The sequence below is a fragment of the Macaca thibetana genome, chromosome 16 (assembly GCF_024542745.1).
Source record: "Macaca thibetana thibetana isolate TM-01 chromosome 16, ASM2454274v1, whole genome shotgun sequence".
NCBI lineage: Eukaryota > Metazoa > Chordata > Mammalia > Primates > Cercopithecidae > Macaca > Macaca thibetana.
Window position 1 is genome coordinate 47,202,876 of NC_065593.1, and position 14,805 is coordinate 47,217,680.

At 47.3% G+C, this 14,805-nt stretch overlaps 3 protein-coding genes across 4 annotated transcripts in view; 2 read left to right on the plus strand and 1 right to left on the minus strand.

Annotated features, from left to right (window-relative positions):
• The window catches only part of SCRN2 (secernin 2), a 142,094-nt gene that overhangs the window by 59,408 nt on the left and 67,881 nt on the right, over nucleotides 1–14,805 (plus strand). The gene's annotated exons all lie outside the window — the stretch shown is intronic.
• The window catches only part of MRPL10 (mitochondrial ribosomal protein L10), a 142,327-nt gene that overhangs the window by 45,890 nt on the left and 81,632 nt on the right, over nucleotides 1–14,805 (plus strand). The window lies entirely within an intron of this gene.
• SP2 (Sp2 transcription factor) overlaps nucleotides 1–14,805 on the minus strand; it is a 276,227-nt gene that overhangs the window by 10,804 nt on the left and 250,618 nt on the right. Inside the window, exons 2-4 of one of the 2 annotated variants that reach the window (XM_050762650.1) lie at nucleotides 8,698–8,763; nucleotides 2,909–2,985; nucleotides 1,168–2,142 (exon numbers count right to left, since the gene is read on the minus strand). In XM_050762650.1, coding sequence (XP_050618607.1) covers nucleotides 1,168–2,142; nucleotides 2,909–2,971 — 1,038 coding nt within the window. In that variant the 5' untranslated portion in view covers nucleotides 2,972–2,985; nucleotides 8,698–8,763. The remainder of the gene's footprint in view (nucleotides 1–1,167; nucleotides 2,143–2,908; nucleotides 2,986–8,697; nucleotides 8,764–14,805) is intronic. The other variant, XM_050762649.1, reaches the window with a different exon arrangement.

Sequence of the window (14,805 nt, forward strand, 5' to 3'; positions counted from 1 at the left end):
TAAAAGATGCCAGAAGGGTGAATTCCTGTGTGACTTCTGTGTCCACAGTTCAAATTCAAGGGCTGTCTTCTCCACCTGGGAAATGATACAACTTCCCACTCTCAGTCATTCGGTTCTCCCTCTATAGACAACGAGGTCATAAATTCCTCAATGGCAGGAACTTTTTTTTATATTAAAAAATAAAACTCCCCAATTTTAATGGTAGCACCTGCTACACATAAGACACGAGAGTCAAGGTGGAAGATGGAAGAGTGAGGGGTCTGAAGTTACAAATCTCAGCTGACTCCTGGTTCCTGTCATTTGTGCCCTATTTGATCCTGGAAACTTCATAAATGATCTGAGTTCTGGGTTCTCCATCTGCAACATGGGCACAATTACTGGCACTTAGTAGGCATGCACAAAGAATAAAACTTGCCTCACAGAGCCAAAGAGATTCCAGAGTATCAGAGCACATTAATAAATGCCAAAAATAAGAACATTCTTGTTGGATTCAAGCATCCCAGTTTGGCAGGAAGCAGTGGCTCAGCCTGGCATGGTGGCATACACCTGTAGTCCTGGCTACTCAGGCTGAGGTGGGAGGATTGCTTGAGCCCAGGAGATTGAGACTGTAATGATCACATCACTGCACTCCAGCCAGGACAACCGAGTAAGACCCTATCTCAAAAAAAAACACCCTAAAACAAACAAACATTCCAGATGAATCTAGCCGAAATATTCCTGCTATAAAGCTAGGCTGCTCTTCCTGTTTTTATCTTGTCATTAATAATGATCAGCATTTTTCTCATTAATTTTCTTACTTTACATAAAATTCTATGGACTGGAATGTTTTCATTCTTGTTAATGTTTTGAGTATGTAATTCTATAATCAAAAATAAGTGTTATTAAAAAGTATGTATCTGTCCCCTTTCCATCCCCTGAAAAAAAACCCATAAAGAAAAAGGGCCAAAATATCCCTATGTTTCATCTAATTTCTAAAGATAAGCAGTACTTGGCCCTATGAACTAAAGAGAGCCCATTGGTCAGGTAGAAACGGCCACTTACTGCCCACCCCAAAAGATACTGACTCTCAAAGGTCAGATTAAGCTGGGAGATGATCAGCATCATCTTCAGAGCAAGCCAAAAAGACATAACCAGAGGAGGAGGAGGACAGTACAGGGAGTGTGGTACCTGAGTAGGTGTCGGCTCAGCTGCCTGGATCTGAAAGTTCTGGGAGGGCTTCTGGGGGACAGTGGGGAGGGTGGCAGATGCCGCCTGCACCACCCGCAGAGCCTGCTGGGGGATCTGCACCACCTGCTGCTGCTCGGCCTTGGGGGGCACCACCTGGACCTGCTGGACCACAGCTGGCTGGCCCCCCCCAGGGCTCTGAACAATGAGCAGGTTATTTCCTGCTTGGATGATGTTGTCCGCGGTGGTCTCGATCAGCACCGTCTCCACCTGCTCAGCCACAGCCACAGGGGGCTGGGAGGCAGGAAGGCTCTTCTTCCTTGCTTTCTTGTTAGTCTTAGACAGTGGGGTTGGGGGGCTTTCGGTGAGTAGCTGAGTGGGGGCCCCGGTGTCACTGGCGTTCACGAGGTTGTTGACAGGCAGAGTGAGCGTCACATTGCTGCCCCCACCTGTCAACTTCACCACATTGGCCCCACTCTGCACGGGGGTGGTGGTCGTACTTGACTTCTGGATGGGGGCTGGCTTGATGGGGACAGGCTTGTGACTGGACGGTGAGGGGGTGATGATGGCTTGGTTGGTGCCAGGGATGATCTGGATCTGGTTGGTGAGATTGGGCTGTACTTGGATGGTTTGGGAACTGCTTGCCTGAATCTGAGGGACTGCCTGGTACTGGATATTGGCATTTGATCGGGTCCCTTTGTTGATCATGGTGGGATTCTGGATAGCAAACACCAGCTGCCCTCCAGGATAGGAGGCGCTCAGTTGTGACCCCTGAATCTGAAGTATATTTCCTTTGGAGGACAAGATTCCAAAGCTATTCTTGCCGGGGCTGAGAGGGAGAGGGGCAGGTTTGATAGGGACAAGTTTCCGCGGTGTGGGCTGTGGGGGAGCAGGAGGTGTCACAGCAGCTTCAACTGCTGGAGGGCCAATTTTGCTACATGTTGCAGCAAGCAGAGCTAAGGGAGATGGCTGGGAGTCCTGCAAAAAAACAGCAGAGAAAAGGAATGAGACAGGAAGGCCCGCTGCCCAGCCGCCTCTGTCCATGATCTTCTCTTCTTGGCGGTATTCCACGCCACTCTTCCCCACCTCCGTGGCAGGCATGTTGCCAGCACTCTCCCCTGCTTGGCTGCTGTCTCCCCTTCTCTACTGGTTTCTCCATTAAGTGAGGGAGAAAAGGTGGACAGTGTCTTTCTCAGGAAGGAATCCCTGGCCGCACCCCACAGACAGGGTAAACTAACAATGTGAGCTGACTTCCTACTCCCCACTGGCCTTGTTTCTAAGGACAGTGAAGCATGTTTGGCTCTTAGATGGAGTTTTGTTAGCCCACCCCAGGGACTGAGGGGTCTCTGATTGCTCAACTGAGGAAATGAGGGAGGAAAAAAGAAATGGAGGGGCAACAGGAGGAATAAATACTTCAGTAAAGGGCTTTTTAGTACTCAGAACATGTAACTTTATAGATTGGGCTACACTTTCAAGACAATGAGAGAGCCTCTGTTTTCCTTTTCCTTTTTTAGTGAGGTCTGGTGGAAGGAACACAGAGTTTAATCCTTGTTTTTCCGGCAGCCCAACTGTGGCACCTTAGGTAAATGGCCATGGTTTCTCAGTAAAGAAAATGTGGCTAACTGAACCTTCCCCAGTCTCATAACCTAGGGTATTTATAGTGAGACAGTGAAGATAAAGTGTTTTCGGTGAGTCTGTCCAGGATGCTGCAGCCCCAAGCCCTCGGAGCCCAGTGCCTACTCGCCTGTGTGGTGGAGGCAGCAGGCTGCAGGTAGTCACTGGGACTGACAGCAGCAGTGGCAGCCATGCTGGTCTGTGGATCTGTTGGAAGAAAAGAGATGGAGTAATGTATAAGATGCCCAAAAAGAACGCAAGCCCACTTGCCTCAGATTTTCTTTCTTTTCTTTGAGACGGAGTTTTTGCTCTTGTTGTCCAGGCTGGAGTGCAGTGGTGTGATCTCGGCTCATGGCAACCTCCCCCTTCTAGATTCAAGCAATTCTCCTGCTTCAGCCTTCTGAGTAGCTGGGATTACAGGTGCCACCACCATGCCCAGCTAATTTTTGTATTTTCAGTAGAGATGGGGTTTCACGATGTTGTCCAGGCTGGTCTCGAACTCCTGACTTCAGGTGATTCACCTGCCTCGGCTTCCCAAAATGCTGGGATTACAAGCATGAGCCACCACACCTAGCCATATTTTCTTTTTGCCTCTATTTGTTGCTGCTTCTCCAAGGGAAGTTAAAGACTTTTCCCCAGACTTCCCCACCCTGGGTTGACAGCCTTACATCTATTTCAGTAGATTACTTTCTCCTCTCCTCAGACTCAGCCATCTGAGGCTGTGAGGACAGCTGGCCCTGCTGTCGTTGGACTGCCCCCTCCAGCCACCACAGAGTCTAGATAACACAAAAATAACCAAGACTATACCAGGACTCTCTTCTGTAACTCAGCTATGCCCTCTCTGATGGGCACTGCTGGCTCTCCATAGCTAAACTGGAACTCCTCTATGGTGGGCAAGGGGAGCTCCCCAGCTAATCCTCTAGCTCAAACTCAAGCCTCCTGTTCACTCCTGCTGTAGACAGATGCCAAAACTGAGAGGGAAGTATCGCTCAGTCAGTTTTTCGGACAAGGAGGACACACCTGCTCCATTCCCAAATCTTGGGTGTTTTATGCTCAGCCTTCACCACAAAGGCTGTTGTCCCCAGGCAGCATATACAGCACATGGGTCAATTTTTTTTTTTTTTTTTTTTTTGAGAAGGAGTTTCACTCTTGTTGCCCAGGCTGGAGTGCAATGGTGCGATCTTGGCTCACTGTAACCTCCACCTCCCAGGTTCAAGCGATTCTCCTGTCTCAGTCTCCTGAGTAGTTGGGATTACAGGCATATGCCACCATGCCTGGCCAATTTTTGTATTTTTAAGAGAGACAGGGTTTCACCATGTTGGTCAGGCTGTTCTCAAACTCCTGACCTCAGGCGATCCACCTGCCTCAGCCTCCCAAAGTGCTGGGATTACAGGTGTGAACCACTGTGCCCGGCCTCATGGGTCAATTATTTACGTGAATTTACACTTTTTACATAGTACAATAGGCATGGCCCCACAGGCATCAACCAAGACTCGGTAGAGCTAATGACTAACTGGATATAACAAGGAGAATGAAAACAGAGTAAATTCTATTTTTGTTTAAATGTGTATATATTTCTATACATGAATATAACCAAATAGGAAAAAGTCTTAAGCCATTATCTCCTAGTGGTTGAGTTTTGTTTGACTTAAATTTATTTTGCACCTTGTTTTTCTGTACTTTTTCATTTTCCCATGATAAATATATTCTACTGTACTTTTTTTCTTAAATAAAGAAAAATATAGTTGAGGAAGTAATGAAGGGACTCTCTACTGTGCACTTAAGTCATCTAAAAGAGGCCAGGTACAGTAGCTCATGCATGTAATCCCAGCACTTTGGGAAGCCAAGGTGGGAGGATCGCTTGAGCCCAGGAGTTCAAGACCAGCCTAAGCAACACAGTTAGACCCTGTCCCTAATAAAAATTTTTTAAAAAGACAGAAAAACAAGATCAGGAAAATGAAAGTCATGAGAATTTTAGGAGAAAGAATCTATGCCATCTTAAAGTTCATAAATCACTAAAGAAAAGAATACCAGGCAGAATCAGATTTCGATCCTGGACCTTTGGAAAGCAGATTTCACTAAGTACAGAAATAAGAGGGGTATTATTTTGAAGACTCAAAGAGACAAAAAGGCTCAGGGTGCATTCTGCTTGGAAGGCTGAGACGGAAGGATCACTCAAGGCCAGGAATTTGAGGCTGCAGTGCCCTATTATCACACCTGTGAATAGACAAAACACTCCTGCCTGGGCAACATAGCAAGACCCCATCTCTTAATAAAACAAACAAAAAGGCTCAGGGGTTGAGTCCTTGTAAGGAATTTGGCAAAAAGAGGACAGATATTGGGCTGGGTGTGGTGGTTCACGCCTGTAATCCTAGCATTTTGGGAGGCTGAGGCAGGCAGACTGAGCTCAGGAGTTAGAGACCAGCCAGGGCAGCATGGTGAAACCCCATCTCTACTAAACATACAAAAAATTAGCCAGGCGTGGTGGCAGGTACCTGTAATCCCAGCTAAACGGGAAGATGAGGTAGAATCATTTGAACCCAGGAGATGGAGGTTGCAGTGAGCTGAGATCGCACCACTGCACTCCAGCCTGGGCAAGAGTGAGACTGTCTCTAAAACAAACAAACAGACAAACAGAGGATAGACACTGGGAAAGCTTCTCTGGAAGAACAATTCTTAAATGGGGAAAGGTAAAGAAAAGGTGAAGGCACTGGACGCAGTGACTCATGCCTTTAATTCCAAAACTTCGGGAAGGCGAAGTAGGAGGATTGCTTGAGGCCAGGAATTGGAGACCAGCCTGGGCAACAAAGGGAAACCCTGTCTCTACAAAAAATTTAAAAATTAGCCACACATGGTGGCACATGCCTGTGGTCCCAGTTACTCAGAAGGCTGAGGTGGGAGGATCACTTGAACCTGGGAGGTCGAGGCTAGAGTGAGCCGTGATCACATCACTGCACTCCAGCCTGGGTGATGGAGCAAGACCCCATCTCCATTTAAAAAAAAAAAAAAAAGATGAAGTGGAAACTGAAGCCCTGGATAGGTGATGAGCTGGTAAGAAAGCACACCAGTGCCTTAAATGGTTACCAGGACTGAAGTTCACACAAACTGTACTCCAGAGGGGGAGACTTTGCAGACACAACTGCAAATGTGTGTGGAGCCAGAGGGCAGCTCTGGGCAAAATTATATATGCAGATCCTGTAATATTACAGGCACTGATCCTTGGCAAAATCCTAGAACAAATGATTGAATAGTACTATAACTACTGAGGAAAGGAAGGAGTGACCACAAGGAACAGCATTATAATATAGAAGAACAGGTCATGCTAAACAAATCTGTTTCTTTTTATAGGGTTTTGGAAGGATACATCAAGAGCATGGTATACACCAGGGATTTTATTTCAATAGGCATCTGGCTGACATTTTCATAATATTCTTGTGAACAAACAGGGAGGAAACTTGAGCAATATGATAGTCTAGTTTGGGGCTAAACTGAGCATGCCTCCACCTAAGTGCTGAGAAGTCTGCTGCTGCAAGGTGTCTCGAACTGGGGTGGGTCTCAGGACCAGGGTTCACAGGCATCTCCACAGAGGCATTTTTATTCTTTTCTTATGTTTTCACTGTGATGATTTTTTTTTCTTTCTTTTTGAGACGGAGTCTCACTCTGTTGCCCAGGCTGGAGTGCAGTGGTGCCACCTCTGCTCACTGCAAGCTCCACCTCCCGGGTTCACGCCATTCTCCTGCCTCAGCCTCCCCAGTAGCTGGGATTACAGGTGCCTGCCACTATGCCCAGCTAATTTTTTGTATTTTTAGTAGAGACGGGGTTTTATCATGTTAGCCAAGATGGTCTTGATCTCCTGACCTCATGATCCACCCGCCTCGGCCTCCCAAAGTACTGGGATTACAGGCGTGAGCCACCGCGCCTGGCTGATCTTTTAGTATTTTTAGTAGAGACGGGGTTTTGCCTTGTTAACCAGGCTGCTCTCAAATTCCTGACCTCAAGTGATCCACCCACCTCGGCCTCCCAAAGTGCTGGGATTACAGGCATGAGTCACCGTGACCAGCCACAACAAAGATTTTTATTTGTTTGTTTATATTTATGTAGAAACAAGGTCTTACTCTATCACCCTGGCTGGAGAGCAGTGGCATGATCTCAGCTCACTGAACCTCTGCCTCCTGGGCTCATGTGATCCTCCCACTTCAGCCCCTCAAGTAGCTGGGATCACTGGTGCACACCACCACACCCGGCTAATTTTTATATATTTTCTAGAGACGGGGTTTCACCATGTTGCCCAGTCTTTTCTCGAACTCCTGGACTCAAGCAATCCCATTGCTTCAGCCTCTGAAAGTCCTGGGATTACAGGCATGAACCGCCACGCCCAGCCCAGTCATCTTTTTAAAAATGAACATATATCATAGATCACCAGATAACTGCTGCATAACCAAGTCCTGCACATTTCAGGGCCTGTGTGTGTGTTTACAAGTGCACTGTGTGGGCTAATTAGGACAACTTCATTCTGCACATTTAGTTCACAATACATCTGTGCAAAGTGAAAGATGACATAACTTCAGAAGCAGTGGGAAGACTGTGTCACCCTGACTGACACGCTACAGGATGCGTGTGCAGAACTCAAGGAGCCTAAGTGTCAAGTCTGTGCCGTGCTTACAAGGAAAAGCAATGATTTGGGTTCAGTCAAACATCACCCTCTCAGAATGATGCTGATAATTTGAATTTTACTGGCTTTTTTTGTAGTTACATATGTGAACTTTACAGGAGCTAGATTGGTGAGCTGACACACAGATTCATGTTCATACAAAATTAAGTTGTAATATTGTAATGAAAATAATCTAAGCCAACCCCAAACCATTTTTCCTTTAGAGTGGTGGTGTTCAAACTATCAGACCACAAACCACAGTTACAAAAACAATTTGCACCAAGACCCACCATATGCATACATACACCACACATTCCTGTCACATGCTCACGCAATGAAAGTTTCCTGAAACAAAACTCTCTTATTACATGTGATAGACTGTGATATTTTTCTATTCTATTTCAATTTTTAAAATGCTGGCTGCGACCCACTAAATTGGTTTTGTGCCCTACAGGCTGGAAAACTTAGGCTTTAGAATGGTATTCACCACCCAAGTTCGGCAAAGATCTAGATGACAAGTAAAACTTGCAGATGTTGGCGGGCCTGTAATCCTAGCACTTTGGGAGGTTGAGGTAGGTGGATCATTTGAGGTCAGGAGTTCTTACCAGCCTGGCCAACATGGTGAAATCCTGTCTCTACTAAAAATACAAAAAAATTAGCCAGGTGTGGTGGCACATGCCTGCAGTCCCAGCTACCTGGGAGGCTGAAGCAGGAGAATTGCTTGAACCTTGGAGGTGGAGGTTGCAGTGAGCCGAGATCATGCCACTGCACTCCCGCCTGGGTAACAGAGCAAGACTCGGTATCAAAAAACAAACAAAAAAAACCTGCAGATGTCACAAAAGTGAGAAGGATTGTAAACACAATGGGTACTGGTAATAGGATTCAAGGACATTTTAAAAAACTGGTAGGTACAATGTTTAAGAACATCAGGCTCCGGCCGGGCGCGGTGGCTCAAGCCTGTAATCCCAGCACTTTGGGAGGCCGAGACGGGCGGATCACGAGGTCAGGAGATCGAGACCATCCTGGTTAACACGGTGAAACCCCGTCTCTACTAAAAAATACAAAAAACTAGCCGGCCGAGGTGGCGGACGCCTGTAGTCCCAGCTACTCGGGAGGCGGAGGCAGGAGAATGGCGTGAACCCGGGAGGCGGAGCTTGCAGTGAGCTGAGATCCGGCCACTGCACTCCAGCCTGGGTGACAGCGCGAGACTCCGTCTCAAAAAAAAAAAAAAAAAAAAAAAAAAAAAAAAAGAACATCAGGCTCCATACCTAAATGAGATTCTGACTGTGTGGTTCATTAGTGGGATGGTCCCTCTTAGCCTCCTCCAGTGCCCTCTGTAAAACAAAGGTAATGTCATCCTTCTAGGATTTCTGTGAGGCTCTAATAATTTATATGACAGCATCAAGGGTTTAAAGGCTATATAGGCTTTAAAGTTTAAGAAGTCTTGGCCAGATGTGGTGGCTCACGCCTGTAATCCCAGCACTCTGGGAGGCCAACGTGAGCAGATCTCTTGAGCTCAGATGTTTGAGACCAGCCTGGGCAACATGGTGAAACCTTTTCTGTATATTAAAAAAAATAAAAAAGTTGAGTAAGTCCTCCAGTTAGGTTAAAAAGCCAATCACATGCATAGAGGGAAGAAAGAGCCTAATAGTGCCACGTGGAAAAGCCCCAGAGGTTTTTGACTTTAAGCTGAATGGGGGCCAGCACAATCTAGATATGGCTGCCAAAAAGGCTACTGCAATCTTGGATTGCATTTCTAAAAGTTCAGTTATAGAACAAAAAAATAATATCCTCCTGTAGTCTGCACACTTGGGCCACATCTGGAGCATCAGATTCTGTTCTGAGGGACATTTTAAAAGGGGGATTTTCAGCTGGAGCTTGTTCAGAAGACAGCAGCAATGGTTGTGGCCAGGGTGCCAGAGTGGGGACATGGGTTCAAAGGGTAGAACCAAGACTCCTGTGTGGACATTTTGAGGTAGATTTTAGTTAACACAAGAGAGAACTTTGCAAAGATGAAAATCAGTTGCCTTCCGAGGTACTATGTTCTCCCTTCTCTGGAATCACTTAACCAGAGGCAGGACATGTGTCCCTGCTGGAGTCAGGATGTTGAGATGGGGTGGAAAGTTGGACCAAATGATCTTTAAGATTTTTATTCACAGCCGGGTGCAGTGGCTCATGCCTATAATCCCAGCACTCTGGGAGGCCAAGGCAGGCGGATCACCTGAGCTTAGGAATTCGAGACCAGCCCGGCCAACATGGGGAAACTCCGTCTCTACTAAAACTACAAAAATTAGCTGGGCATGGTGGTGCACACCTGTAACCCCAACTACTCAGGAGGCTGAGGCAGGGGAATCACTTGAACCCGGGAGGCGGACGTTGCAATGAGCCAAGTTCGTGCCACTGTAGTCCACCTGAGCGACAAGAGCAAGACTCCGTCTCAAAAAAAAAAAAAGATTTTTATTCACTGGAAGAAAGTACAGTGATTTAAAATAAGTTTTTTTAAAAAAAGATTTTTAGACTCCTCAGACCATGTTGCTGATAAAAATACAAGATGAGTTTGTTGCTGGCAGAACTGCAAAGGAAGGCAATGGCTCTCCCAGGAGGCTCCCCCAGGGCTCAGGTTTGCTTAGCTAAAATTAGTGAATGACTCTCTTAGACATCCTCTATTATAAAACAGAAGGGCCATAGGATCCGTGCAGAGTGTAAATGAAATGAGACAAAATAAAAACTGGCCTAGTGTTTCTTCATCATCTGCCTCTCTCCCTTCTCTGTAGTCCTTATTACCCTGGACTCAAACTGTTTGGACACTGGGCTGGGTTCTGAGTGATTCTTCAGTTAGGAGGTTAAAGCAGAATCTACTGAAGCTGCAGACTGCTGGTGCTCGACGTTGCACCATTTCAGCTTGTTTCATTTTCCTTCCCAGCTGGTTCCTGAAATGCTCCTATAGATCTCAAACCAACGTTTGCAAGTATCTTCCCAAGTGTCACTCAGAGCTTTATGGCCACAGGCTGCAGACCTGGGCAACCAAAAGAGAGACCGATCTCCCTGCCACTACAGAATTAACCTCCTGGAATTAACCATGAAAAGGAAAAGAGAGGCATTTCCCACTGATGTTTGGAAATGAAAAGTGGTTAAGAAGAGGTAGCATAGATACCTAATTGTAAGGCTATGATCAAAGGCACTTTAGAACCTCATGAATTTGGAACCTTACATTTAAAATATACAATTTGGACATAAATTGTGCTTAACTTTTCTTTCATACTATTTTTTTGTTATTGTTCTTGTTTTTTTTTTTGAGACGGAGTCTCGCTCTGTCACCCAGGCTGGAGTTCAGTGGCACGATCTCGGCTCACTCCAAGCTCTGCCTCCCGGGTTCACGCCATTCTCCTGCCTCAGCCTCCCGAGTAGCTGGGATTACAGGCATCCACCACCACGCCCGGCTATTTTTTGTATTTTTAGTAGAGACGGGGTTTCACCGTGTCAGCCAGGATGGTCTCGATCTCCTGACCTCGTGATCCACCCGCCTCGGCCTCCCAAAGTGCTGGGATTACAGACATGAGCCAAGGCGCCCGGCCTCTTTCATACTATTTAAAGCGAGCCTAAATGGTGTTTGAAGATTGCAAAAGGACTCTTAGTAAGAATAATTGTTTTATATCACTTCCGCTATTTTAATAGTGCCACTTGCTTTTAACAGTAGTTTACATCCAGTCACTGAAACCGACACCTAACAACATAGGTAAGTGGGATTAGTGCATATTCTTGAAAAGAAAAAGCTGCACTGCTTTCCAAGTTATATCATTCAGACTTTTCATTAAGTTAGGTTGGCTAAAACTTTCCCAAGAGTCCCGAGGCTGGTGAAGTTTTACAATGATTTACTATACAAGCATTAGTACCTCTCTTAGACTCCAAGGAAAACTGCAGGGGCATCAAACAAGGTTTGAAGGCAGCATGGGGTAGGGATGGGGTTGCAGGTGCCTGAAGGGACCACACACAACACTTCTTTCCCATATTGGAAACCAATTTAATTCCAAAACCAGCAGAAAAGCATCCCGAGTTTCTGGACTCTTGATGTACTACTGATCATCCGCCTCTACCTCCTGTTCCCTCCAGCACAGCCTCACTTCTTACTCCCTTAGCCAAACTTGGTAGAAAAACTGCTGGCACCCTGCTGTCCCCTCCCTCCTTCCCTACTTACTCATTTCCTGGCAGCATTAGGACGTCTACCCTGGCACTGTGCTCATGCTGCACCTGCCCAGGTCGCCAGCGACCTCCTTGCTGCTCAATCCAGCAGCCCCTCCGATGAGTGCCTCCTCCTCGAAATTCCCATGGATATTCTCCCACCTCTCCTGCCACCTCTTCCCCTTGTGGGCTCCTCTTCCTTTGCCACCCCTTTTTTTTTTTTTTTTTTTGAGACGGAGTCTGGCTCTGTCGCCCAGGCTGGAGTGCAGTGGCTGGATGGATCTCTGCTCACTGCAAGCTCCGCCTCCCGGGTTCACGCCATTCTCCTGCCTCAGCCTCCCGAGTAGCTGGGACTACAGGCGCCCACCACCTCGCCCGGCTAGTTTTTTTGTATTTTTTTAGTAGAGACGGGGTTTCACCGTGTTAGCCAGGATGGTCTCGATCTCCTGACCTCGTGATCCGCCCGTCTCAGCCTCCCAAAGTGCTGGGATTACAGGCTTGAGCCACCGCGCCCGGCCTTGCCACCCCTTAAATACTGATGTTCCCCAACATCTGTCCTTTCTCCTCACCCAGCACCCTTTCCCTGGGTGACCATGCCTATTCGCATGGCTTTACGTACCTTCCACAGGCTGGCAACTCATAGGCCTGTGTCTGGTCCAGATCTCTGCTCCACGTGTTAGACCTGTACATCCAGCCCTCTGTGCGTCTTCCACTAGGGCTGGCCACAGACACTTGGAACATTGAGCTGTCAGTTTTGCCCATTCTTTCTCCAGCTTTCTTACCCTCAGCCACCACAGGCCTTCTTCCAGATCCTTGAAAAACTTTCATCTCTGCAGCTGTCTTTCCTTGCTTACAACTCTTTCTGTTCTCTTCACTAGCTAAGACCTCACCCTTCAGGTCTCTGGCTGTTTGACTTTCCCAGCATAATTTAAGAGCCATTATGTAACAGGCATGCCATTTCCTCAGAGTGGCCTTTCTGGACCCCTGAGACGAGGTTAACTCCTTTGGGAACACTCACTACCCATTAACTAATCGTGAGCCCGATGTATGCGAGGGCTCCCCAGGGTGGGCCATGTCTGTTTGCACCACTGAACTGTAGACACCAAGCCCGGCACATGGCTCACGGCCACCTTCAGTGCCTATGGGCTGTATGAATACCCTGGGTTAAAGCAGCCTCTCTTCTGGTATCTCCAATCAGGACAAAACCTGAGTATCCCCCTCACTGCCAACCAATCATCAAGTCCTCATGACTCCACTTCATAGACAAACCTCCCTGTAGTGTACCCAGGCTCCCCATCCTCATCACCATGATCCACCTGAGATATTGCCCACGGCCTCCAAAACTGCTTCCTGGCCTCTGGCCTCCCCCTTAGCCAGCCTCCACAATTTGGTCAGAAGGCTCTTTTTAAAGTGCAAATCCCATCCAGCTACTCTCCTAATTAACCCCCTCAATTGTTCCCTGATGCTCTTGTGATAAACTTATAAAGGCCAGAACAAGCTGTCCCTCCCTGGTCCACCCCCCTGACCTCTTGCCCTTCCACCTCTCCCAACACACACTTCAGCTTTTCGTTTCTGGAATTAAAACATGCCACCCTGTCTCACTTGGAGCCTGAAGCACACTCTCTCCCATTTGCCTGGTCAGCTCCTGTCCTTCAGAGCTCATTTATACTCTTACTCAGGGAAAGCCTCTCCCGACCTCCTCCCACCTCAAGTCTGGGGCAGGTGACCCTGCTGCCTGCCAGTGCATACTCCAGGCACACTTCCACACTGTCCCACCAACAGAGCTGGGAGTGTGTCCCTGTCTCACAGGTCTTTCTAGGCCTGACTCGGGGAGAGCACGTAACAGGAAGAGAGACCTCTGAGCCCTGGCCACCAGGCTTCAGGCTGTTCGACCGGTCCTTTCACTGAGAATGCTACTCTTGAGACCCAGCAAATGAGAAAGGGCGCCTACAGAAATACCACAACAGTAGGCTTTAGGAAGCTTTTCCTTCTGGAGAGAACTTGGCTCCATCTCCACAACCCAGGCCTTGGGGGTAACGGCTTTTTTTGCCTGTGGGTTCCTGCCATCGTGGCTCTGGCTTTCTTGGCCTTTTGCTATGGTATTTCCCCTGGAGGAATTTCACACTGTGCAAACAGTCTTTCTGTTGGCTATTTTGGTCAGCTCAGCTGGGCCTTAAGCCAACAAAGCAGTTTCTAAGCCCAGGCTTTTCCAGTTGCCTAGCCTGGAAGAATTCAGAGCTGGTGAGGGAAAAGCATGCCCTGGCTGGTTTTAGAGAACAAAGTTGGACCTCAAAGAAAGCTGACAAATGGGGTAAAAGAATTCATTTGGATGAAGAGAGCAGCAACCTTGGTAGTGAAAGACTCCAAATTGTGCTGAATATTTCAATGAGAAGCAAACCTTAGCAATCACAATAGCCATTATGTGGCTCGGTGGGCATGGTGGCTCATGCCTGTCATACCAGCACTTTGGGAGGCCGAGACAGGAGGATCACTTGAGGTCAGGGGTTCAAGACTAGCCTGGGCCACACAGCAAGATGCCATCTCTACAAAAAATGTTTACAAACTAGCTGAGTATGGTGGTGTGTGCCTGTAGTCCCAGCTCCTTAGGAGGCCAAGGTGAGAGGATTGCTTGAGTCCAGGAAGTCGAGGCTGCAGTGAGCTATGATTGCACCACTGTGCTCTGGCCTGGGTGACAGAGTGAGACCCTGTCTTTAAATAATAATAATAATAATGTTAAATAAACAAATGAATTAAAACCATGATAAAAGAGCCCAATAACAGTAAAACAAATTTCAATGGCTTTCATTAAACGAGAACACCTCTGGGCAGTGGCTTGCTAATGCCACAGGCTGAAGGAAGGAAGAAGGTGAGTAAGGAATGGAGATCTTGTCTCCACATTAACCCTTTACTGAGCTTCTCATCTCCCCCCACCCCCCCCATCTCAGACCCCCAGCCTCAGGCAATGACCCTTAGGTATGTCCACGATTTCACCAAGAAGTTAAAATTTCCCTCATCAGCTAAGATCCATTATGTCTTCCCTTCTCCTCAAGCAAAACTCCTTGCAAGAGTTACCTATATTTCTCTCCTGCTAGCTTTTCTTAAACCTGCTCCAACCAAGCTGCACCCTCCCCAGGCATGCCACCAAAACTGTTCATGCCACCTCAGCCTCCCGAGGAGGTGGGATTATAGGCATGAGC